The sequence below is a fragment of the Schistocerca americana genome, chromosome 5 (genome assembly GCF_021461395.2).
Source record: "Schistocerca americana isolate TAMUIC-IGC-003095 chromosome 5, iqSchAmer2.1, whole genome shotgun sequence".
Lineage (NCBI taxonomy): Eukaryota > Metazoa > Arthropoda > Insecta > Orthoptera > Acrididae > Schistocerca > Schistocerca americana.
The window spans coordinates 124842718-124869239 of record NC_060123.1 but is presented as its reverse complement, the minus strand read 5'-3'; the positions used below and the strand labels follow the sequence as shown (position 1 = coordinate 124869239).

The 26522-nt window shown below is 37.8% G+C and overlaps 1 protein-coding gene across 1 annotated transcript in view; it reads right to left on the bottom strand.

The window, feature by feature from the left end:
- Nucleotides 1-6275: 6275 nt before the first annotated feature.
- Nucleotides 6276-26522, bottom strand: part of LOC124615491 (geranylgeranyl transferase type-2 subunit beta) — a 64050-nt gene continuing 43803 nt past the window's right edge. Inside the window, exon 7 of the mRNA XM_047143434.1 lies at nucleotides 6276-7539. Coding sequence (XP_046999390.1) covers nucleotides 7335-7539 — 205 coding nt within the window. The 3' untranslated portion in view covers nucleotides 6276-7334. The remainder of the gene's footprint in view (nucleotides 7540-26522) is intronic.

Sequence of the window (26522 nt, the reverse complement as noted above, 5' to 3'; positions counted from 1 at the left end):
TTACTTTCTGGCCAACTCTCTTAGTTTACTCTATCTAGTAGCTGTCTAACAGTTTCATAGTACAGATCATGCTAATTTCATTTAATTGACTTTGTGCTTAATTTCTCTTTGGTTGTGGCAAACCTGCCCAAGCTGACAATGCTAAAATTTCAGCATATAATTCTTTCAACACCACATCCTGCTTTGCTGCAATTTCTAACACCAGAGATTCTTGCTTTTCTGAATTACCTGATATTTCAGATAAGATCATGTTTTGTTTTAAAGCATGACGTTTTGCTTTCATGAAAGCCACTTCTGCTTACGAAATTTTATCTGTGCAGTTTACCTCCACAAACATTGTTGTAAACATTAATTCTAATTTGTTAAGAAGTTCAGTTGATGGATCAGTTGATACAGTTCCCTGAGCAGTAGAGTCTTCAATTGCAGGGTTCAGTCTGACTTCAATAATCTGAGCAGCACACGTTTCGCTATTTTGACCATAGCAGGAATTCGAACAAAATCTCAAAAATAAAACTGGCCTCACCACAAATATAGTTAATAAGAGCACTTATAACTATATTTAACAGCTGCTAACAATGGTACTTGCTTTGGAATAAGTTTGCAAAAATGAAACAATCTAGCAGCACCTGGCACTATTGTTGGTACTGCTCCCAGATTCACCTAAAAAAAAAAAAAAAATTTACAATGTTCACCTGCAATACAAATTTGCCTACAACTAGCAGACTGTACTTTGAGCTATTCTAAGAGAGCAACTTGGTAGCAAGCAGGAAAGTATAAGAACTCATAAATTTTTCATAGTTACAGTTGAGCTCATTAATGAAAAGTCCAATCTTAATTACTTTTTCCAGTTTATGTTCTTCATTCAGATTTAACATTACCATGACAATCATGACACTGAAAAAATACACTCAAAATTACTTATGAGATAAATCAATGACTTAAAACATCCATACTTCAGTATAAGTTAAAATCTGTCCTGTCACTGGGTGACAGTTATAATGTGCAAAGTATTTAAAACTGAAATAAGTGATTGAAAATTTGCTTTTCCTATCTGACAGCATGTAAAACTAATGGAAGTCATTCATGTCACAATGAAATTATCTTTGAAACAAGTCACAAAGTTGCAGGTTCAAATTTTTGCCGAAAGAAAATGAGTGTTAACTGTTTCAGTTAACTGTACACCAGACAGAAAGACAAATGCATCGCACATTACTATATATTTCCTTAACACTAAGATCCCTTTGATGTTAATCAAAAATACTCTTGAATAATGATTATTGGGATCAATGATTCAGATGTATTCCTAAATAATCACACAGAATTTATGATGTCCAGTTATAATAATTGTTTACTCACTGGAAGATAATAGATGTACCTTGTACAATGGCTTACCTGATGAGCAGAAGGAAAAGAGTGGGAAGTGTAAAAGGGCCATTCACTTTATATAATATTAGTCTCAGTCCAGCGATCAAAAGGAAGAGCAACAACAATTCTAAATGAATTGTGCTTAGAACTTGAGACTTTAATTAGCAGGAAGAAGCACATCAACATTCCTGAGGAATATCCTTACCTTTGGGTGAGCAGTACATCTGTCAGTAAAAATAATCTATCTTCCTGCTACAACCATCTTGGCATCTAAACTCATACAAAACTTTGAATATATTTTGCGTGGTTATCCAGGTACTGATATTAAAATCTTACACGTACAGTGTTTTCTCATTTTAAAAACAAATAGAAGTTTTAATTTCTCCAGTTCATGATGACAGCAATATTTCACTGCCATTACTATAAACACAGCATGGCCATCACTTTTTATTTCCTTTTCTTCTGCCTCTGTGCCTTCTTGTATTTCTGAAAAGAATACGGTTTTGAGGGAAAAAAATTATAACATTACAGTTTCATAAACAATGAAAATATTTCTGGGCTCACATCCATTATCAGCCATGGCAAAAAATTATTCTCCTGGTGTTTAACAGTTTCCCTGTCCACTGCCTCAGTTTCTACACCTAGATATTAGCAGGAGAGATTATGGATGTTTTTCTTTTTTAAGCAATCCTGTCAGCCAATCGGTGCACTGAAATCTTCATTTCTGAGCTTCGGGGCAATTTCACAGGCTTTGTCTCATGATATATTTCCATTTATAGTATTGGTTCCACTCTGCACTTTGTGAACCATTTTACGAGGTACAATTCTATGTCCTTAAGGGGCCTACAAAAATTCATTTTAACTGTGCAGTTTACCACATGCAATGCCTTATCTCAACAATAAATTGTTTGGTAACTAAAGACAAATGCGCACTTCAGGTAAGTCATTCACCTTGTGTGAGACTCATCTTTTATGAAACTAATCTGCACGGTTGCATTTGGCAGACGTACAGTTCACACATCTCGTTTCATTGTCGCCAGTGCACCTCATCCTATTGCCTTGCCATCAGCAGCAAAAGAAAGAAAGAAAAAACAAAGCGCTTTTGCTTTTGGTTTTAACTGAAGGTTACCAGAATTTTACTGACTTTTGGGATACATAACAACAATCATTTAAAAATGTGGCTGTATACAATGTTTTAACAATAAAACAAACTTCTGATGCCCATCATGACTCATGATAATGTAGTGAAGAAAATAAAACCGCCTTTCATTTGACATCTCAGGTTTTCTCAGCATGGTTGTTTAATGGTGTGCTTCCAGGTCTACAGTACTGCGCATACAATTAAAACAACAACTCAGCTTTATACCTGGAAGCACACCACTAACCTATGATCTGCTTTTCGAAAATAATTAACTCTAGAATACCTAAGGTAAGTCTCCAAGACCCATTATGTTTCCATTTTCTTTTTTATCAGCCATAAACATTTGTATTAAAATTTCAACAGTTAGTTATTCTTCTAGTATCTTGTTTTCCTCCTATAAATAATAATCACTAAAATTTTATATATTTTTTAATAACTTAATTGATTTTTAAAAACACTCATGCACTAATACTGTGAGCCGAATCTCTCAGGCTCCGTTCATATTTTTGTCATGTTTCTTTTTATTTATTTGCTTCATTTATAGTTCACTGTTTACTGTGCATTTCTGTGATGTAATGCTCCATTGTTGAATGAGACCCGATAGCTACAAAATATATTAGCTGTTGGTCTTACAACGTATCTGAAAGGAAACTGATAGACAAAGAATTTCTTCACCTACTGAAAAAATCTGATGATCCCAGCGATATCTGTGATGATGACTCAGAATACATACCAAATGACGAACATAAATACAGGAAAAATGATCATGTAAATGTTCTCAGTGAAATAAGTGATGTGAATGACTTAGCAGATATTTCAAACCGAGAAGATGAAGATAATATTGATAATATTGGAAGTACTGAAGGTGTATTTCCTGGAAAAAGTGGATTTTTATGGGATAAAATTCCACACGAGGAAACAAAAGTAAGGAAATGTAACAAAATCTCACGTTGATACAGTCAAGCTCCCTTCTTTGAAAACTATTTTAACATTGACAGATGCGTTTGAACTATACATTTCTTCATTAAGAAAACTGTACAGTTTGCAAACAAGAAGTTGAAAGGATATGTGAAGAGAACAATTGTGAGAACAGTTGGAGAAAATGTGATAGTGTAGAAATAAGAGCTGCGATTGGTCTTTTGAAAACACCTGGTTGTCTAAAAAGCACTTTGTCTAATGAAAGAGTACTGTGGAGCAAGAAGCGTGGCCCACCAATATTTAGAGCCACAATGGGTCTTCAGAGACTTAAAGACTTGTTATTGTTTTTGCAATTCAACGATAAAGCTGCAAGAAGTTTTCAAAGAGAGAAAGATGAACTTGTTGCACTCAGAAACATTTGGGAGTATATAAATCATAATCCTGGAAAATATTATCTACCAAATGAAAATCTGATGATAGATGAACAGTCTGTTCATTCCTTGAAGGTGTACAGTTAAGCTGTATAAAAGTTCAAAACCTGATAAATATGGAATAAAAATTTTCCGGACACGTGACTAAAAATTTCCGCCAACTGAATGGGTTGCCATATCTCGGAAAATAAGGAAACAAATGAAGTAAAAATGTTGGTTTCACTGTCGTCACTCATCTTAAACTATTTCGGTAGCTGCCGAAATATCATAATAGCTAATTTCTTCACATCCATGGATCTGGCAGGTATCTGACTATAGTTCGACAAAATGAAAGATTTGTACGTACAGAACTTTTGGCAAAGAAGAGCCAGGAGGAACATACTGCAGAATTTGATGTAGCTCATGATCATACGCTATTGTCGCATGTTCCAAAAAACAATAAAAGCCTAGTGGTACTTTCTACAATGGATTGTACATCAAATGTAATTAGTGAAGATGCTTCTATGCCTGCTCTAATAAAGTACTATAATGAGATGAAAGGTCAGGTGGACTCATTAGAACAGATGGTGCATACTTATTCCTGCAAAAGAAAAATGATATGTCCCCTGGCATTATTCATGAAGTCAGTTGACATAAGTGGAGTTGCAGCATATGTGGTATTTCTTTTTATATAAAACACGACATATCATGTTAAAAAGATGAAATCAAGGCATCAGATTATTTCTTGCCAAACTTGTTAAAGGTTTAGTTCAACCACATATTGCAAAAAGGCCAAAACTAGCACTTCTTCATTGTATGAGAAATGCTGTGTATGAACCTCAAGAATCCACTGCAGTAGTAAAAGAAAAAACTCCAGCCAAAAAGCAGCTTTGTGACATGAAAAAATTGTTTGCAGTAATTGCAATAGAAACCTATGTGGCAAATACTCAACCTCTGTAGTGAAGTGGAACAACTGCTCTGTGTGAAAACAAGAAAAGTAATAAAGTCTATCAAGATAACAAAAAAAATTATAACAGATATAGGATCTTTTTTTCAGGGTTCTTCATACAGTGAAATTTAGAAAAATAAATAAAAATGCTGTTAATGAACCACATTCAATATTTTAATTGTTGTTGATAAAACCTTGCTAACATAGCATTTATTCATATTTTCACTGCTGTCTTAGTGAAAAAGAACATTACGAAGAAAAAATATCTACAAGTCTCGAAGACCAGCCTCTAGTGTCTGCCATGATGAATAGCGTGTATATTCCAGTGTTAAAAGAAGCCACTTAGCTGCAAGCACACAACAACCTGTGGCTCTCTCTTTTTCTGTCTTACATTGTTGTTCTATTGTCACAAACACTGCATAGCTTGCCAGAACTGAGGGAACCAAGAATGGAACTGAGGGGAAAACTGAAAGCACAGATAACTATACATAGTATGACTTGGACTCATAACAGCACAGCAAAACTGAAGATGTGTAGGTCCATTTAGATGATGGGGCATGAATGTTCTTCCTCATCAATGATGAAGGACAGAGTTTCAACATTCAGCATTTTTCTCTATATCACAAGAGGAAAACAGTGCCAAATCATATTGGTTTACCTTGCTGGAGAATTTAACATTCGGAGTGTCTTCAATATCATTAATAACTTTTAGCTTCATATTACTCCTAAGCTTTCTTTTATTCATTGACCATGACTAAACAAAATTTTCACAATGTAGAATTCTGAATTCTGATAAACAACACAATGTGATCAATTTATGTGATTGGCCTAATGGCAATGTTTTCTGTGGTATTAGATCATGTCACCTACATGAGGAAATTGATACTTTAGTCCCTGCGTAATATATTCTTGATGGCTCGATTCCTTGACTTTGATACATCTTCCCATATTTATACATTCTCCACTGAAAGAGAAACTAAGTGAATTCTTCTCAACATGCCACCTTAGTTCTATAAAGGCACACAGATATATTATGCCCAAAAGTGTATCAGAGAGCTAAAAGTGACAGACTTCTTATGCTAATGATTATAAAAATGTCACTATTTCACTGATGACATGTCTTGACGTGCAACCATCAACTTATCAGTGAGTTCACTATTTGGAAGTCCTTCTTAATCATACACAAACGAACAATTATTGATTTTCAATTACATAAGTTTTTTCTGGAAGCAGTTTAATGAAACTTATCTAAAATTAAAGAAAAAGCCAAAAACTTTTGAACATGTCATGAAATTCACCATAACTAAGTTCTGGACTGGAAACACTTTAATGTGGACTTTTTCTTAAAGTAAGGTAAGTTAAAAACAAAGTTCAGTAATTCTGTTATCGTGCCAATTTCATTGGGACAGATGGAGATATCCGTTAAAAGAGGGAATTGTTTAAAAGTGGGTTCATTAGAATCGGGTTTCACTGTAAATGATAAAACAGTATATAAGTTTAAGAAATCCAGATTCATTGTATTAACAAAATATTCCACATAACAATACAATAATGATCACTCTGCTTGCTTCGATGTACACATCATGCATACTTCTACCTTTACTCATTGTAAAGTTGCTACTTCTCTCTGATGGTAAAAGTATAAGTCACATAAAAGATGGCAGTAAATTTCCTTATGCCCATTATTAAAAAAAGGAGACTGGTATGGAGTCCTGCTCCAAAACATAAATCCACAGCTTATTAAAAATTACTATAAGCTGTATATAAAACACAAATTTTCATTCCTGTCACTAGCAGTGCATTGTGCTTTTACACAGTTTTCATTCACACAATGAGATTGATACATAAAAAGAAACTGAAAAGAAAAGAGAAAGCTACAGACATGTGGCAAGTGACAACAAGAGTTGTAGCTTTCATCACATTAATTACTGACCAGTAAAACAACACGATGTGTTAGCACACTGTGAACCTCAGGAACAATGTTTACATTTACAATTAAATGCACAGAATATCGTAAAGTAAATTAGCCACTCACAGGTAACATGCGAACAAAATCATTTACAGCCTGTGTAAGGCAGTAACTTTGGCACTGTCCTCCATTTAACATTCCATCTTTAGTTTAAATGACAAGTATGGCGTTTCGAAGCTATTTCAGAGTACAATACTAAATCCAGTGCTGTTGGTGCACAGTGCCCTTAACATATACCTCATGGAATATGTGTACAGCAATTTTCTAATAATTATCATCATCAATAATTACAAAGTTACTCCTACTGCAGTTACATTTTGAATTCTGTATCTGAATACTATACCTCCAATTGCTTGTCGCTTATGTCCACTGTGCTGTGATATTATACTTACAATGGCATGTTGGACTAATGTACAATTGCTCTTCACAAAGACAGTTCAACACTAAAGCTTATTGATAGAGTCTCTTACAAAATACACGATTTCAGAAAAATCTTGCATCTCAAATCAGGAAAGCCTGATACACAAGTGATCCCAAGCTTGTTATAAAATTATTCTCTCAACAGTTTCTGTGCCAGTTAAATCATACAGACAGTCTCTGAGGCCTGAGGCCTAGCCTGTCAATCACATGTTTAGGCATGCAGTAAGTTGGGTCTACTGGCTTTATTGATGGCTCACCAAGCAACGACAATGCTGCCAGCCCAAATAAGGTATGGAAAGGATCTGGAATGTCACCAGGACGATCACTGAAGCCTCCTGTTTCTGTGTCTTGGCATGCTAGAACAAATCTGGAAACAAAATCACTTTGTTATAATAATGCAAACTCAATGAAAAGAAAGGCAGACAATATTATGGTAAAGAAATATTACTGTATAATCAAATTTCAAAATCCCATCAAATTAAACTCCAATGTATTTCATTTAGAGTATTCTTGAACAAAGTGCTGGAAAATTTAAAATTTTATTGTGTTTGACAGACAGGAAAGGGTATTATTTTTCCCAAATGCATTGTAGAATGGAAGCACATACTTACATATGATCTTTTGAATTCAAATGCAATGAATCCCTTGTAGCATAATTGTAAGAAGAAAAAAAATTTTAATGCAGTTGGAGTGATAGCACTTAAAACACAACCTTACATGTGGGGTTGTACAACTAAAATTAATGAACATGCCCTATAGGTTATCATACTGGCTTAGAGAACTAACTGTGACAAAATCTCTTACATTCGTAGGGGAAGGGGAAGGGGAAGGGGAAGGGAAAGCGGAAGGGGTATGTGGGTGGGGGGTGGATGAAGGAGCAGCACGACAACAGTACGTGGTGTTTCTTCTACAGGAAGAAATAGGAACTGGTTGGAGGAAGTTGAAAAGTGGACAGGGACAAGTCACTCAGACACCAGACTATGATCAGCCCACCTCTTATGAGGTCATACATCAAATGGGCATCTGCCATCTCTGCACCTGCGTATACTGCCATTGCACGGGCGAAGTCTGTGGTTACCTCTACTTAGCAACCTGTGTGCTTGCAACAGTCATACTGATGATCTCTGAAACAGCTAATGTTACCTTTACACGAGCAATGACCTATGTTCAGCGGCAAGAGGGACATGTAAAACAAAACACTGGCAGTGCACAACATAACCAGACATCACGAAGAGTACATTTTCCCCATGATTCTAAAGTTCTTCTTGTGTGTTTCCCATGATTAATGAGCTGGAGAAAATGAGTTGTAACATGGAAACAAAGCATTTCCACACCAACATTCATATGGCATAATTTTTATGTCCTCTCAAGAGGACGTCGTTATCAGGAGAAAGAAAACTGGTGTTCTACGGATCGGAGCGTGGAATGTCAGATCCCTTAATCGGGCAGGTGGGTTAGAAAATTTAAAAAGGGAAATGGATAGGTTGAAGTTAGATATAGTGGGAATTAGTGAAGTTCGGTGGCAGGAGGAACAAGACTTTTGGTCAGGTGAATACAGGGTTATAAATACAAAATCAAATAGGGGTAATGCAGGAGTAGGTTTAATAATGAATAAAAAAAAATAGGAGTGTGGGTAAGCTACTACCAACAGCATAGTGAACGCATTATTGTGGCCAAGATAGACACGAAGCCCATGCCTACTACAGTAGTACAAGTTTATATGCCAACTAGCTCTCCAGATGATGAAGAAATTGATGAAATGTATGATGAGATAAAAAAAATTGTTCAGGTAGTGAAGGGAGACGAAAATTTAATAGTCATGGGTGACTGGAATTCGAGAGTAGGAAAAGGGAGAGAAGGAAACGTAGTAGGTGAATATGGATTGGGGGTAAGAAATGAAAGAGGAAGCCGCCTGGTAGAATTTTGCACAGAGCGTAACTTAATCATAGCTAACACTTGGTTCAAGAATCATAAAAGAAGGTTGTATACATGGAAGATATTAAAAGGTATCAGATAGATTATATAATGCTAAGACAGAGATTTAGGAACCAGGTTTTAAATTGTAAGACATTTTCAGGGGCAGATGTGGACTCTGACCACAATCTATTGGTTATGAACTGTAGATTAAAACTGAAGAAACTACAAAAAGGTGGGAATTTAAGGAGATGGGACCTGGATAAACTGACTAAACCAGAGGTTGTACAGAGTTTCTGGGAGAGCATAAGGGAACAATTGACAGGAATGGGGGAAAGAAATTCAGTAGAAGAAGAATGGGTAGCTCTGAGGGATGAAGTAGTGCAGGCAGCAGGGGATCAAGTAGGTAAAAAGACGAGGGCTAGTAGAAATCCTTGGGTAACAGGAGAAATATTGAATTTAATTGATGAAAGGAGAAAATATAAAAACGCAGTAAATGAAGCAGGTAAAAAGGAATACAAATGTCTCAAAAATGAGATCGACAGGAAGTGCAAAATGAGTAAGCAGGGATGGCTAGAAGACAAATGTAAGGATGTAGAGGCTTATCTCACAAGGGGTAAGATAGATACTGCCTACAGGAACATTAAAGAGACCTTTGGAGAAAAGAGAGCCACTTGTATGAATATCAAGAGCTCAGATGGAAACCCAGTTCTAACCAAAGAAGGGAAAGCAGAAAGGTGGAAGGAGTATATAGAGGGGTCTAATACAAGGGCAATATTATGGAAATGGAAGAGGATGTAGATGAAGATGAAATGGAAGATATGATACTGCGTGAAGAGTTTGACAGAGCACTGAAAGACCTGAGCCGAAACAAGGCCCCCGGAGTAGACAACATTCCATCAGAACTACTGACGGCCTTGGGAGAGCCAGTCCTGACAAAACTCTACCATCTGGTGAGCAAGATGTATGAGACAGGCAAAATACCCTCAGACTTCAAGAAGAATATAATAATTCCAATCCCAAAGAAAGCATGTGTTGACAGATGTGAAAATTACCGAACTAACAGTTTAATAAGTCACAGCTGCAAAATACTAACGCGAATTATTTACAGACGAATGGAAAAACTGGTAGAAGCTGACCTCGGCGAAGATCAGTTTGGATTCCGCAGTAATGTTGGAACATGTGAGGCAATACTGACCCTACCACTTATCTTAGAAAATAGATTAAGGAAAGGCAAACCTACATTTCTAGCATTTGTAGACTTAGAGAAAGCTTTTGACAATGTTAACTGGAATACTCTTTTTCAAATTCTAAAGGTGGCAGGGGTAAAATACAGGGAGCGAAAGGCTATTTACAATTTGTACAGAAACCAGATGGCAGTTGTAAGAGTCGAGGGGCATGAAAGGGAAGCAGTGGTTGGGAATGGAGTGAGACAGGGTTGTAGCCTGTCCCTGATGCTATTCAATCTGTATATTGAGCAAGCAGTAAAGGAAACAAAAGAAAAATTCGAAGTAGGTATTAAAGTCCATGGAGAAGAAATAAAAATGTTGAGGTTCGCCAGTGACATTGTAGTTCGGTCAGAGACAGCTAAGGACTTGGAAGAGCTGTTGAATGGATTGGACATTGTCATGAAAGGAGGATATAAGATGAACATAAACAAAAGCAAAACGAGGATATTGGAATGTAGTCGAATTAAGTCGGGTGATGCTGAGGGAATTAGATTAGGAAATGAGACACTTAAAGTAGTAAAGGAACTTCTGCTATTTGGGGAGCAAAATAACTGATGATGGTCGAAGTAGAGATGATATAAAATGTAGACTGGCAATGGCAAGGAAAGCGTTTCCGAATAAGAGAAATTTGTTAACATCGAGTATAGACTTAAGTGTCAGGAAGTCGTTTCTGAAAGTATTTGTATGGAGTGTAGCCATGTATGGAAGTGAAACATGGATGATAAATAGTTTGGACAAGAAGAGAATAGAAGCATTCGAAATGTGGTGCTACAGAAGAATGCTGAAGATTAGATGGGTAGATCACATAACTAATGAGGAGGTATTGAATAGAATTGGGGAGAAGAGGAGTTTGTGGCACAACTTGACAAGAACAAGGGACCTGTTGGTAGGACATGTCCTGAGGCATCAAGGGATCACAAATTTAGCATTGGAGGGCAGCGTGGAGGGTAAAAATCATAGAGGGAGACCAAGAGATGAATACACTAAGCAGTAAGTACTGGGAGACGAAGAAGCTTGCATAGGATAGATTAGCATGGAGAGCTGCATCAAACCAGTCTCAGGACTGAAGACAACAACAACAATAACAACAACATGTGTGAGGAATGTGTCCTCCAATTTGTGTCATACATTTTTGTTACACCCTGTATACAATGAATAGCAGTGGCCCTCTCATACATCCTCAAGGTGCACCTTATGCTTCCTTCAATAGGCACAACACTTACCGCTGGAACATCAGTTGTCAGTTATATTGGTTCTTTCAATGCTAGTTTAACATGACTGTTGAAACTGCTCAAAATAACTGCTTTATTAAGTACTGATATTTGGTTCTGAATAAATGCAGAAAATGAACAAAGATTGAAAAATGTTGGCTCCTTGGTTTCAAGATACACAGAAACAAAATATTAAATTAAATAGGTAAATAAAACAAAACTCAGTCCACCTACAGTTCGGTGCTTTTCTCAAAAAATTATAAGTGGCTCAATACCACAAAAAATCACCAGTGTTTTCCTATTGATTCTATTTTGAAACTTTGCTCTCACAGGTTTCTTGTGGCTCCTCCCATCTGTAATCTTTTAAAGCAAATGGAGCACTGTACTTTCACTGATGCTGTACTTCATATACTACTTCCAAACTATGGTTGTGCCATTCTGTAATACATCTGATATCCAATGACGACAGTGAGAAATTACCATATAGACTGGATGAGGCAAGTCTTTCACACTGTATGCACATGTGTGCCATCCAATAGGCCATGCCACATGGTACCACGAACATTACTGTCGCAACAACACTGTACTCATTTTGAAACCTTGTGTTTGTTGCCTGTTTCCGTTGGCACAGTTATTAAAATAGCACTGATTACTCTTCTCATTTTCTACTATACCACAACATTTCAAAGCAATGGAAAATTTACAAATAAAAGTTACTTTAAAAAAAAAGTTTATTTAACAACCAAAAATGTTGGTAGTGTTGCTATGGCCAATTGATATTTTGGTTATTTACCCAGCTGTTAGTAAACAAAAATAAAACAAAAACAGTTGTTATAACAGAGGCCAAATAGATACCGAAAAATATGTGTTATTCAGAACTAAAATACCGGTATTGGTTTTAACTGGCCAGTTTTCCCCATCCCTAAACTTCACTTCTGATGATGTTTTTCTGATAAGAATAATGTACTAAGTTCTTTTTGCTATGAAGTCTTTAATCTAACCACATATCTGTTTCGATACTCCATAATCAAATATTTTACCAGGGAAAGGTGCAAAACTATATGAATTTCTGGAAGTTGATAAACATAGCTTTAAGTTGAGCTCTGCTATCCCACTGTGTTCTGGATCTCATGAATACTTAGAGCAAGAATGGTTTTACATAATCGGTACTTGGGGAAATCATGCTGATTCCTGCACTGGAGTTTATGGTCTCACAAAAGGTCACTATTAACACCATGAAATAGGTTCCATAATTCACAATAAATTGACATTACTGTGATAGATTAATAGTTCCACATTTTGTCTTAGCCAATCATTACATTGGGTTGGTGCATAAGTTCTTGATGTTTTTCCTTCAATATTTACAACAGCCTGCCAACAATGAGTTAACTTTTCTATTCTGCAACATTCAAGGAAGTTCCCAGAAGACTATTTGTTAGAGACCGGAAAAGGTAAATATCTGAAAACACAAGAACAAGTGAATAACGTAGCTGTGGAATGACTCCCCAACCGAACTTCCATATACTGATTTTTGCCAGTCTAGCAGAATGCGGGCAGATGTTATTGTGGAGTAGCATCACTTCACAAAGACTTCCTGGGCATTGTTCTTGGACTGCACCTGCACGATGCCACCGTTGTCGACAATAAATGCCAGCAGTGACGGTTACACCTCGAGAAAGCAATACGTAGTACACCACACCATCACTGTTTCATCAGATGCATAACATTATCTTTTGTGGATATGCACGGGTCTTTGTAAGGGGTGTTGCTGCTTTGTTTGGACTCAATCATTTCTTTCTTTTCCTTATGTTAGCATACATACATGATTTCTCATCACCAGTAATGACGCACGATAGGAATGGCTGATATTGTTCATGAACCAAATTATGACAAACAAGCAGAGATTCACATTTGGCTAATTTTTGTGATTTTGGTTTAGAGTATGTGGAACTCATACACCCAACTTTTGAACTTTCCCCATTGCATGGAAATGTCATAAAATGGTGGAATGATCACAGTTCATCATATTTGCCAGTTCTCGAGTACACTGACACAGGTCATTGTGGATTAATACGTTTAAAAGATTGTCATCAAACCCCAAAGGTCTTCCTGAACGTGAAGAGTCACGTATGTCAAAACAACCCTCTGTAAAAATGAGAAAATCATTTTCTTGCCATGCTCTGTCCAGTGGAATTGTCCCATACATGGCACAAATGTTTCTGGCTGCCTTCACTGGTGTCATCTGTTTACTGACCTTAAACAGAAGATCAAGTTGGAAATGTTCTGATTTCTGCACTTGGCACTCCATTTTTTAGTGTCCACAGCTCCACTCACTATCTCCAGATGACAAAATGACAACATGCAAACTCAAACAGCAACAGTGACATACAAATAAAAAATAACAATCAGCAAATAAATCTGTAGCATCTGGAATACTAACATGCAAAGCAAAAGTGCTACAAACTTATGCATCAACATATCAGTTTTGAATGATCTGTACCTTTTATCCTATAATGGAGCATAATCCATTGCTTCAGTGACCTATGGTAAGCTGGTATAGGAAGATGGGACCCTTCACTTGCTTATCTAACAGCACACCATCAGGTCCTATAGACTTTCCTCAATCAAGTAATTTCAGCAGTTTTTCTATAACGTATTCCCATCATTGTCTCATTCATGCTATAGACAAGTATAGGAACTGTATTCTTATCTTCAGTGAAGCAATTCTGGAGGACAGAATGGAATATTTCAGCCTTCACTTTTATACCTTTCATTTTGATAATGTCATGGTCAGTGAGAATTTGGACAGAGGACTTCATTTCATTAACTGATTTTATACAGAACTAAAACTTTTTAGGGTGTCCAGACTTCTCAATGGGGAATTTGAATGAATTCATTGAACACTTGCCACACAGCATTGCTTATACTGATTCTGACTTCTTTGAGCTTTTGCCTGTCATCAAGTCTTCAGATGTGAATCCACTTTTCAGCTTTCTCTGCTTACACAGTAGCTTCCTAAAATAGTTATTGAATTATGGTGCCTCCTTCCTATCCCTAACTACCCATAACACCAACTTGTTTAGTTTATGGAAAACAGTACATTTCAATTTGCGCCACATTCTCCTCCCCAAATTTGAATATTTGGTATTAAATGCCCAGTTCTCGTCATTTTCACAGCACACTTGTTAATTAGGACTACTTTCCTTTCTTAGCATTTTGTCAATTTGAGTGATATATGTGCTGTAAGAGCCTTGCAGTCACTGATACATATCCCCACACTACTGAACCTAAAATTTTGGCCCTGCTCATTGACAGCAGATCCGACATGTTTTCTTCAAGTATGGGCTGTATCATCAACTGATCTATATAATTTTAAGAGAATGCACTTAGTAGAGCATCACAAGATTCTTCTTTATCACCACCCCTTTCTAATTCTTGTGTCTCCCATTCTACAGATCACATATTGAAACCTCCCCCTATTACTACTGAATGAGTAGAGAATTTACATGCAATGTTTCCACCACTTTCAATAGCATGATACTTGATATAGGTGGAAAATGAAAACATTAAATTACTATTTGAACAATATTTGGCATTTATCTTCACATAGATTATCTTGCATTTGGGCTCTGTATTTATTTCATTACACATTATGGATCCTACATAGCAACAAATATTACAATGAAAAGCATTTTACCACCACTGGTGTCCAACTAATCCTTTTAGTAAATATAACATTCTCAGTCTACTTTTTAGTGCTCTTTATTTATGATTTCAATCAATTCTCTGTTCAAAAACCTCATGTGCATGGTACATATACTCTGCTACCCCAGAAAATGCTTCTGCAATTAAGTGAATGATTGACCAATTATGGAGACTCAACATTCTACACCCAATAGCACACATTAATCATCACAGATTCGATGGGACCTTTGGTTTATGTCGCCCACCTAACTGGAACCCAGCTACAAATCATTAGCTGTTCTTTCATCCCTTGGACAATCACTTTGACTTTCTTGTACAATTTATCCAATAATGAGATATAATGTAGGTCTAAGTATTCCCTTTTTCAGATGGTTCATAAGCTTCACACCTTGTGAATGCCTCCCTTCCTCCAAATAATAACAACAATAATAATAATAAATTCTTTTGAAGCTGAAAAAATATTTCAATTTCTTCTTTAGTGGCTTAACCATTGGTTTATGTTCTTCTCACTAAGCTTCAAAGCAAATAGAGGACATAGAAATGGGCATCCCTAGCACTGAGAAGCAACTGAAACAGCTGTAAACAAAAAAGTCTTGAGGTACAGGTGGAATCACAACACAGTTTTACAGAGAGTCATCTTCAGCATTGGCCACTTACTTTGCTTTCACTTATTATGAATTTCTCACCCAGCGCAAAGTACCCAGCAACTGGGAGAAAAGTGCAGGTGCCTCCAATAGAGAAGAACAGTAAGGGAATGAACCCAGAAAATCACAGACTAGTATCCTTAAGATCAGTTTTCTGCAGAATTCTTGACCACTTTCCAAGTTCAAATATAATAAATTTCCTTGAGACAGAAAAGCTTCTGTCTGCAAACCAGCACAGATTTAGAAACCATCAATCCTTTGAACAACAGGTGAAGGGCAACCGGCAGATTCCATATTCCAAAATTTCTGGAAAGTGTTTGACACAGTGCCCAACTGCAGACTGTTAATGGAAGTCCAAGTACATGGAACAGGTTCCGAAGTATGTGAATGGCTCAAAGACTTCTTAAGTAATGACCACTCTTATTCTCTGCAAATATTTACTGATGATGCTGTAGAGTGCAGGAAATTGTCATTGTGCAATTGAAGGAGAATATAGGATGGGTTAGATAGAATACCTATTTGGTCTGTTGAATGGTACCTTTCTCTAAATGTAGAAAAATGTACATGAATGTAGATGAGTAGGAAAAACAATCCTGTAATCTTCGAGTACAGTATTAGTGGCAGCCGCTTGTCACAGTCATGTTGATTAAATATCTAATCTAGGCACAATGTACAAAGTGATATGAAATGGAACGGGCACATACGATTGGTAGTAGGGAAGGCAAATGGTCGACTTCAATGAATTGGGAGAATTCTAGGAAGAGGTAGCTCATCTGCAAAGGTGACCACGTATAGGACACTGGTATGACCAATTCTTGAAAGGTGCTTGAGTGTTTTGGATCTTCACCAGGTCATATTAAAGGGAGACATGAAAGTAAGCTAGAGGTGTGCTGCTAGATTTGTTACTGCTAGGTTCAATCAACATGCAAACATTACAGAGATGTCTCTTGAACTCAAATGGGGAAATCCCTGTAGGGGAGAAAATTTACAGAACCAGGACTTTCAATGACTGCAGTACAATTCTACTTGTGCCCCTTTTGTGAGTGTAATAGGAGAGGGAATGACTAGTAGTGGTACAAGGTACACTCCACTATGCACAGCATGGTAGCTTGCAGAGTACAAACACAGATATATACAGATGTAGAACTATGTAAAATAAGCAAAGGCAACCACTTACCTACAGCGGACTGGTATGTGGTGCACAGAAACACTTAACAGGAAACAGTTACTACTAGGTTTCAAACTCTTGCTCTTTTTCTAGTAAGAGCACACACATTCACACACACATCCACACAGACACCCAAACATACATGTTCAGAGTAATAGCGAGACAGTTACCATGATTGTGGACATTTGGGTGTCTATCTGACAATCCTGCCTATTGTTCGTGTCATCTAAGAAGGCAGTGCAATTTCACCAGTCAACGGCCATTTTTATCATCTGGAATGTGATACATCAACTAGTATGTATTTTGGAGCGTAGAATCAGAGTATAACTTTCAAAATGTTCTAGCACGTACCATTTTTGAGTTTTTAAAGGTTTTTTTATTTTTCGTATTCAGTATTTCACTTTTTGCTGTTCTCCTGTTTCGATGTTTGTTTTTGATTAGCAGAGGAGAGCTAGAAGATCTACAAATCATCAGTAAATGGTTAGTGTCGTAATCCAGTGGTGTGAAAGAGATCCTTAGTGAGTGTTTCCTGTGAAAGATAGTGCAAACTTTTTGTGTTTAAAACTAACACTAAGCCGGCCAGGGTGGCCGACCGGTTCTAGGCGCTACAGTCTGGAGCCGCGTGACCGCTACAGTCGCAGGTTCGAGTCCTGCCTCGGGCATGGATGTATGTGATGTCCTTAGGTTAGTTAGGTTTAAGTAGTTCTAAGTTCTAGGGGACTGATGACCTCAGAAGTTAAGTCCCATAGTACTCAGAGCCATTTGAACTAACACTAAGAAAAACGGCAACTAGTAAATCTCATTGCTGTCTAAACAACCCTGACAACTTTTGTTATGTGTGTGGGAAATTCACTCCAAAAGCCCAAAGAAAACCAATTACTGATTTGGTTAAGAAGGCATATAAATTGTATTTTGATCGTCCTGTTGGTGATCAAGATAAAAATGCACCTCATATTTTGTCTCCATAACCTGTACTACAACCATAACCAAGTGGTTGAAAGCAAAACGCTGAGCCATGCCATTCACTGTTCTGATGGTGTGGTGAGGGCCTAAACACCATTATTCAAGACTGTTACTTCAGCCTTACAAATATTTCAGGACATTCAAGCAAAACTAGACATAAAATAAAGTATCTAGATGTATCTTCGGTGCATTTGGCTGTGCCCCATGATGAGGGTTTGCCTGTTCCTGTCAGTAACTTGAAAGCCATGGAACCAGACACCACGTCAAGTGAATATAGAAGAGTACCGCCCTCAATATCATGACACTTCACCTCAGCTCTTTAATCAAAAGGAACTGAACAATTTGGTTTGCGATCTACAACATCCGAAACAGCAAGCTGAACTCTTGGGGTCGATACTGCAACAACGGAACCTTCTAGCTCCAGGGACAAAAATTTCCTGTTTTAGATCAAGAGGTGCTTCCTTTGCTCAATATTTCGATATGCACAATTCAATGTTTGTATGTAGAGATGTCAATGGTCTGATGATGCAGCTAGGTGTACAACATAATCCACAGGAGTGGTGACTATTTATTGACTACAGCAAAACCAGCTTGAAAGCAGTACTACTGCATAATGGCAATGCATTTCCATCAGTACCTTTGGCTTATGCAGTAGACATGGAAGAAACTTATGAAACCATGGCTTTGCTGCTAGAGGCAATCAAATATAAGGATCATGAATGGCAGCTTTGCTGTGATTTAAAAGTCGTTGCACTCCTTATAGGTTTACAGGCTGGATTCACAAAATGCTGCTGCTTTTTGTGCCTTTGGGACAGCCGTGACACCAAGAACCACTATACAGTCAAGGAATGGCCCTAAGGAAGTCATATGTTCCTGGAAATATAAATGTGAACAATACCCCATTGGTTAAGCCCGATAGAATTATTTTGCCTCCCCTTCATATCAAGTTGGGCCTTATCAAGAACTTTGTAAAAGCTCTGGATAAAGAAGGTGAGGCCTTCAATCACTTAAAGGAAAAGTTTCCCAAATTAAGTGAGGCAAAGCTGAAAGAGGGTATATTTATTGGACCACAAATAAGAAAATTGCTGAAAGATCCAACCTTTGATACCAAACTCACTGATATCCCATTAGCTGTTTGGCCTTCTTTTAAAGCAATTGTGAAGGGCTTTTTGGGTAACAGAAAAGACAAAAACTATGTTACCATTGTAAATGATCTGTTGGAAAACTATAAGAACATGGGGTGTAGAATGTCACTTAAAATTCACTTTTTACATTCTCACCTTGATTTCTCCCTGGAAAATTTGGGAGCCATAAGCGATGAGCATGGTGAGTGCTTCCACCAAGACATTCTAACCATGGAACACCGTTACCAAGGCCATTGGAACCCTTTGATGACTACTGCTGGGGTCTTGTTAGGGAGAGTGATGAAAGGCAAACAAAAGAAGAGCTCTGTCATCACATTTTTCAAAAACCAAAGACGATTAAAGGTGAAAATATATCCTGAACTAATTTGGACCTTTTATTGGCATCATACCCATATATACATACAATATAGTATGATTTCAAAAGTTCTGAATGTGTATTTTTCTTTGACTTAATTGTGTCAATTTTTGCTATTACCATTTTTTTTTATTCTGTATGTATTTAGGAAATGTAATGTCATACAGAAAAACTGATTTTACCAGTGTATTCAGAACCCCAAAATTAGCAAATCCACTTATTTACAAACCAGATGCAGAAAAAAAGTTTAAATTTGTTAACTAGTGTTTTCAGCCATTCTGCGCATCCCCCTCCACTAGCCACTGGTGGCCAATAATATTCATTTTCTTTCCGAGCGGCTAGCAGAGTGTTACAGCTAGAGTGCAAGAATCTCACTCCTACATGCTACACTGTTGCCACACTTCGCGACAACCAAATTATTCATTCAACTACCAATCTTTTTTGTTTCCAATTTTTTTCTTGGAGCAGTATAGCTGTGAATGTGTATCTTGTAAATGTTTAAGTGCAATTTAAAAAAAGGAGGTGGGGAGGGGGGGGAGAGAGGGAGAGAGAGGGAGGGAGAGAGAGAGAGAGAGAGAGAGAGAGAGAGAGAGAGGGAGGGGGGGGGAGAGAGAGAGAGAGAGAGAGAGAGAGAGAGAGAGAGAGAGAGAGAGAGAGAGAGAGAGAGAGAGTCAGGTGACGGCAATAAACGTGGAGTGCTTCACAAGCAGGCGAGGCGGATTATTTACTGCATTTATAACTTTTTCAAACATGAATTTAAAAGCAAGTCTCCTACTGTTGGCACTAGAAAACACACAAACGGACTCCAGAACCATGTGGTGTCGGCAAGAGAACTGTAAAAAGAATTGTAAAGGAAAGTGTCAGAGCTGTAGGAACTGTAGAAACAGTTGGTTTTATGTCACCTGGAAAGCATCGACGTCACAAGGAACCTGTAACACAAATGGATAGTTTTAACAATGATGTTTTAAAGTGCTCCATGTGAATGATAAATCCCCAACATAACGAAAACATGTTACAGTTATGCAGGCTTCAATGGTAAGCACTTCATCTAGGTAAAGAATTTTTAAAAATGTTGGTTCCAGATTTGTTAAGAAGAGAGTTTTCAGTTCAAAGAAGTGACCTAGGTGCAGCATGAACTATAACCCATATAAAGATTCACAATACAAGAGAAGGAGGTAGCTTAACAGTACATTACTTTGATGAAACATGCGTCAATTAGAATCATTCCAAGAAGATCTGCTGGGAATTGAGTGATGGTACTGCAGTTTTAAAGTTCTCATAGGGATAGGTTCTCGGATAATTATTCTGCATGCTGACACATCTTCTGGTTTTATTTCTTAGAATAAACAAAGTAATACTATTTCTTAGTTTTAATGACTAGTCATTTAAGAAATGTTTGTCAACATGACAGTTGCATACATAATAATGAGAACTTCCTAGCCTTTTTGATTGGGACTTTGTATCCTTTTAATTATGCAGACTATAATGTTCAACATATTGCCCAAGGAGAAGTTAAGCTTCAACCACCACAATGTAAATCTCTGTCATTTTCAAAGCACAAACTGGATAAGCCCTAAAACAACAGTAACTATTACTTGTCGAGATATCGGTGGTTTTCGATGCTATCAGTCAGATTCCCTGGAGTCATTCGCAGATGATGGTTAATTGTTTGCTTGTTCAATGGATTATAAATGTGGTCTCTCACTGTAATATCGAACATGTCAGTTTACACTCATAATGCCCATTCACAACGAAAAATATGACAAATTACTGACCATTTTTACAATAGTCTTTTCTACCACTAATTCTTTTTTTCTCGCAGTGATTACACTTAACTGTCATCACACACACACACACACACACACACACACACACACACACACACACACACACACACACACACTCTTTACACATTAAAAAAAAAAATTCTATTGAGCAGCAGCAGTTGTCAAGCAAGTATAACGATTTCGGTTTGCGCTTGAAGTTAATTTTGTTGTGTATTAAATTTTTACTTATAACGCAGTTCAATCACAATAAATGGTAATTATTGCAAGCAGTTTCAATGTCGTTTTGAGAAAAATTGCATTTCACGTCTTCACAAAGCTATGTCAGCTGTTCTCGCCTCCCAACATCATGCAGAGTAAATCTGTGGAGCAGTGGACGTAAAGTTGTCAAGATGTGAATTAGTATTTCGCTCATGACGACTGATCGAAATTGGTTTTAATATTTATTATTCCCCTCATAGATATGAATGTATAATACAATGTACCATAGGCAAACAAGCATGATTGTTGTCTGCAGCAATGCAGTTCAGTAACGTGGACTTTGTTTGCCCATTCTGCTCTCGCGCAGCACATTCGCAGTTCTCATCCCCCCCCCCCCCCCCCACACACACACACACTTCCTATCCGCTCCGCTTCTATGCCCAAAAGTGCCATCCCAGGTGACGCGTGCTTTAATATAATTAGTAATAGGTGTTCACTGTTAATTTCTGTCTTTAATAGCAACTAATTCCTTTTACTCTGGTTCACTTTATTCCGAAAGAGATTTGTGATTTGTTTCACAACGCCATTTTATGACAATGTTCTGCATACCACTGTTCTGGAACGTAAAATACACACCTCTTTATTGCTTTTATTAATTGTGTCATCCGCCAATTTTGAAATTCTCTATTACACTTATCTTTCACTTTTTGTTTCTTTGTCAAACTAGACATATTGAAAAAAAAAAAAAAAAACCCTCACAAGTTTAAGAATGGTGCTAACTATGTGTAATTGCAGTGCACAATTCAAGTGCACAACAAACAAAAACAATTACCGCAACAATATCACAGTACAGTACTTGTCGGTAGAGGTCGGAAGTCACTGTCATTGAAATAACTGCCAAACTATGTGCTCTAAAAGTGGATGAAGGGTATCATTATTCACGAATTGGAGTACACCTTGCTCACAGTAAGTGTGCATGAGCGAAGATCTGTCATCCAGAACTTCTATGAGACCTTGGCCCGACAGCCCATTCAAGATGATCTTTGTTACTGTGAGTTTAAATGCAGGTGAACAAATGAATTACATTAAGTATGCCTATCTAAACTCCTCATTTAATACGGTGCTCAAATTATTTGTTCATGTGACATTAATGGGACTAGTACCACTGGTTTGTTATCCTTGCCTTAGGGAAGTGGCAGCAAGTGGTTGGAAGAACACCATGTACTCTAAGTATGTATGCCTGAGGGCATCAGGCATGCTGAAGAAGCTTTTTCTGGTAGCCACTGAGGGAGCTGGGTTAAGTAACTGGAGACTGTGGAACACACTGGGACAAATGATACCTGTCGCCTTGGATCCAAGGTCATATTTGGAGCATTCAGGCAACAGGTAGAGAAGGTTAAGAATACCAGCCTTTCTCACAGAGTTTCAATGGAGATCACAGTCTCCAGCATTGTCCCATGAACAGGTCATGGTCCTGTGCCTCTCAAGTCATGTGGATGGTTCGAACCAGAGACCGCGAAGGTTCTGTGACAAGCTACGCTGTGACTTCCTGGACTTGCACCACACGGTTGAGAACTGTAGTGTCCCCCTAGATGGGTCAGGTATGCTCTACACATCAAAGGCTGCAATCCTGGTGTTGGGTGCTCAAGGGCTTTTAACAGGTTCTTACTAGGTTGTTTTCTTTTTCTTTTTGTCTGTTCAGTACTGATTTTGCAGTTGATTTTAAAATAGCTTACCGATGAGCTAAAGACTTGAAATTTTAAACACAGCTCAGGACTGGATGTTACTGCAATATTAATTTGTTCTCTTGTTTGTCAGTTTGGTAGAGGTGGCAGTGGAGATGAAATAGGTTGGCACCGCCTGATCTTGACTGCCCTCAGGAACCGCATGTTGTGCAGATACATCTACATCTACAATCTGCAAGACACCTTATAGTGTGTGGCAGAGAGTACTTCGTATACTAGAGTTACTTCCTGCTTTTCCTGTTCCAGTTGTGAATGGTTGGTAGGAAAAATGATTGCTATAACATCTTTTGTGGGCTTGAATCCCTCTAATTTTATCTTCATGGTTTTTTCGTGAGATACACATAGGGGGAAGCATTATATTGGTTGACTCTTCTAGAAACATACTATCTCAAAACTTTAATTGTAAACCACACTGATGTGGAATGCCACTCTTGTAGGGTCTGCCACTGGAGTTGGATGATCCACTTTGTGATGCTTTTGAGCTCACTACATGAACCTATAATGAAACAAGCTGCTCTTCTTTATTTCTTCTACCAATCCTACCTGGTACCGATCACAAACTGCCAAGAAATATTCAAGTACTGTTCAAAAAAGGATTTTGTAGGCTACCTCCTTTACTGATGGACTACATTTCCCGAGGATTCTTTCAATGAATGTTAGGCTCATATCTACCTTACCAGTGATTAATTTTAGGTGGTTGTTCCACTTTAAATCACTCCGTATGCATACTCTCTAGATATTTTATGGAAGTAAGTACTTCCAGTGATTGTTTTGTAATCATGTAATCATGGAATAAGGTTTATTTCTGTTTATGTATATGTAATACGTCACATTTGTTTACGTTGAGGGTCAATTGCTACTCCCTGCACCAAGTGTCGATCTTATGCAGGTCTTCCTGCATTTCATTACAATTTTCTAGTATTGCGATATCTCTGTATACAACAGCATCATCTGTGGCAGGCCTCATCAGACTTAAGATGTAACACTGCACTGGTGTACACTCAAAGTAGCAAAATGTGTCCGAGGTGGAATGCAAGAGGACGGGCACGGACGAACAGAGAGACAGCCCTGAAAATCTGTGCTTGTCAATTTTTATGAGCAACAACAATACTTGTAAGATTTATAACGAAAAACATGGGGCACTCACAACAAATAAGTCAGGAGGTAAACTATTCATGCATTAATTATGTTAAAAAACATTTTTTATTTACATAATTATTTTAGATTAGGCAACTCTCCATCACGTCCAGATAACGATAGTGTAGGAGATCCGGAAGAATCAGTATATGATCCAAAGAAATGCCACTCCCTCCCAAATGAGAGTGTTAAAATCCCATAGCCACTGTCATGAAAGTAGATGGCTCAAGATCGCTACTTATGTCTCACTCCACTCCATCCCTGCTCCTAACCAAACAAGATGGCACAGTAGTTAGCACACTGGACTCACATTCGGGAGGACGATGGTTCAAACCTGTGTCCAGCCATCCTGATTTAGGTTTTCCATGATTTCCCTAAATCATTTCAGGTAAATGCCAGGACAGTTCCTTTGAAAGGGCACAGCTGACTTCCTTCCCCATCTTTCCCTAATCCTATGGGACCGATGACCTCTCTGTTTGGTCCCCTCCCCCAAGCCAGCCAGCCAGCCAGCCAGCCAGCCAGCCAGCCAGCCAGCCAGCCAAACAACCTACCCACCCCCTCACCCACCCTCACCCTGCATTGTTGCTGTGTCGGGAACCAGTTGGTCTGTCGTCACAATTCCCTACTTCTACGGGTTTGATTTCACTCTGTTCCATTAACTTGTTCTGCTTCATAAATATATATGAGTGATAGTGTCTAACTACAGTACAAAATTGAGTGTCGGGTCTTGGAAATGTAGTCTTCTTCTTCTAAAAGACGTCAGTTTTAAGCCCAGAAAATGTGAGGATAGATGCAAATTTCTCAAGGAACTACATTTTGTGGGCTACGCATTTATTGCATATAGAGGACGACAGACCGGTGGTTTACCTGACAAAACTCAGGTTTCACAAAACCATACAAAAAAATCTTTGGCGTGGTTCCAAGGGTCCAAGGGAAATGGTGGCTCCAAGATACCTATAGCCACTTCTGTATAGCGAGTATGGGAGTTTTGGGAAATGGGTGTAATACACAGGGTGAGTCACTAACTATTACCACCTAGAATAACTCCGAAAGTATGATAGGAGCTCGAAAGTTTGTGGGACAAAAGTTGCACGGGACAACGGGGGCCATAATATGACGTTGGTTTTTTGTTTCTAAGTGGGGTCACATCAGGGATATGAAGATCAACTGTGTTTTTTTAAATGGGTACTATAGCTTGGTACTTATTTTCTGATAGCGCCTATTGAGATGAATCCAATGATACTGTGTAATAGTAAGGTCTTTGAAGGTCAACGAAGGTCAAAAAGGTGGCATGTACGTCCATTTACAGAAGGTGTTCAAAGTGATGACCATTGGACCATTGGTATCAATGTTATGCTGCAATCTTCTTACCACGGATTGAGTGGTATTCCTTGTAACTCTGGCACTTATCCAAGCACATGCTCTGACAATTCTCTCTCGTATATCGTGTAAATAGTAAATATTTGCTAAATACGGCGTATCCATCTCACATGCCACTGACATGTTAACACCATTTGACAGTTTCATAATACAACACTAATAGGAACGGTAAGACTTGTATTGTCGACTCAAGCAAATGTGAATGATGTATTCCTTCGAAGAACAAGTCAAAAAGCTTCTCATTTACAGAGAATGACAATGAAATTTAATTATTATTTAATTAAAATTTATGGGTGTTAAGTGAGAGAACAACATCCTGCACCAGCAACACTTTGGATGGCTATAGAGGCAGCATGGCTCAGTATTTCTGCAGGGGACTTCCAATGAATTGTTGAGTCCATTCTATGTTGAGATGCTGCACAACACTGAGGGAAAGGAAGTCCGATACGATACTAGGAGGTATTCCATGACTTTTGTCACCTCAATGTAAAGAGGCAGCAGTGTCATATCTCAACAGATTTTTAGCTCAGGACTGGAAAATGTAGAAGAACTATTGTTCAAGTTTAAAAGAATAGTTACCCATATACTGGACTGATAAGCACTCAGCAGAACAGTTCTTGACTGCATACAGTCATAGTAAAGCAACTCCTATAGAAACAGAGTGTACCACATAACATTAAAACAAAGTGGAGGGTTACGGATACAGAGACGTTGAATGGAATGTGTTTAGCTGTCAAGAGAGCCTGTTAAGGCTGTTAATGGGATGAGA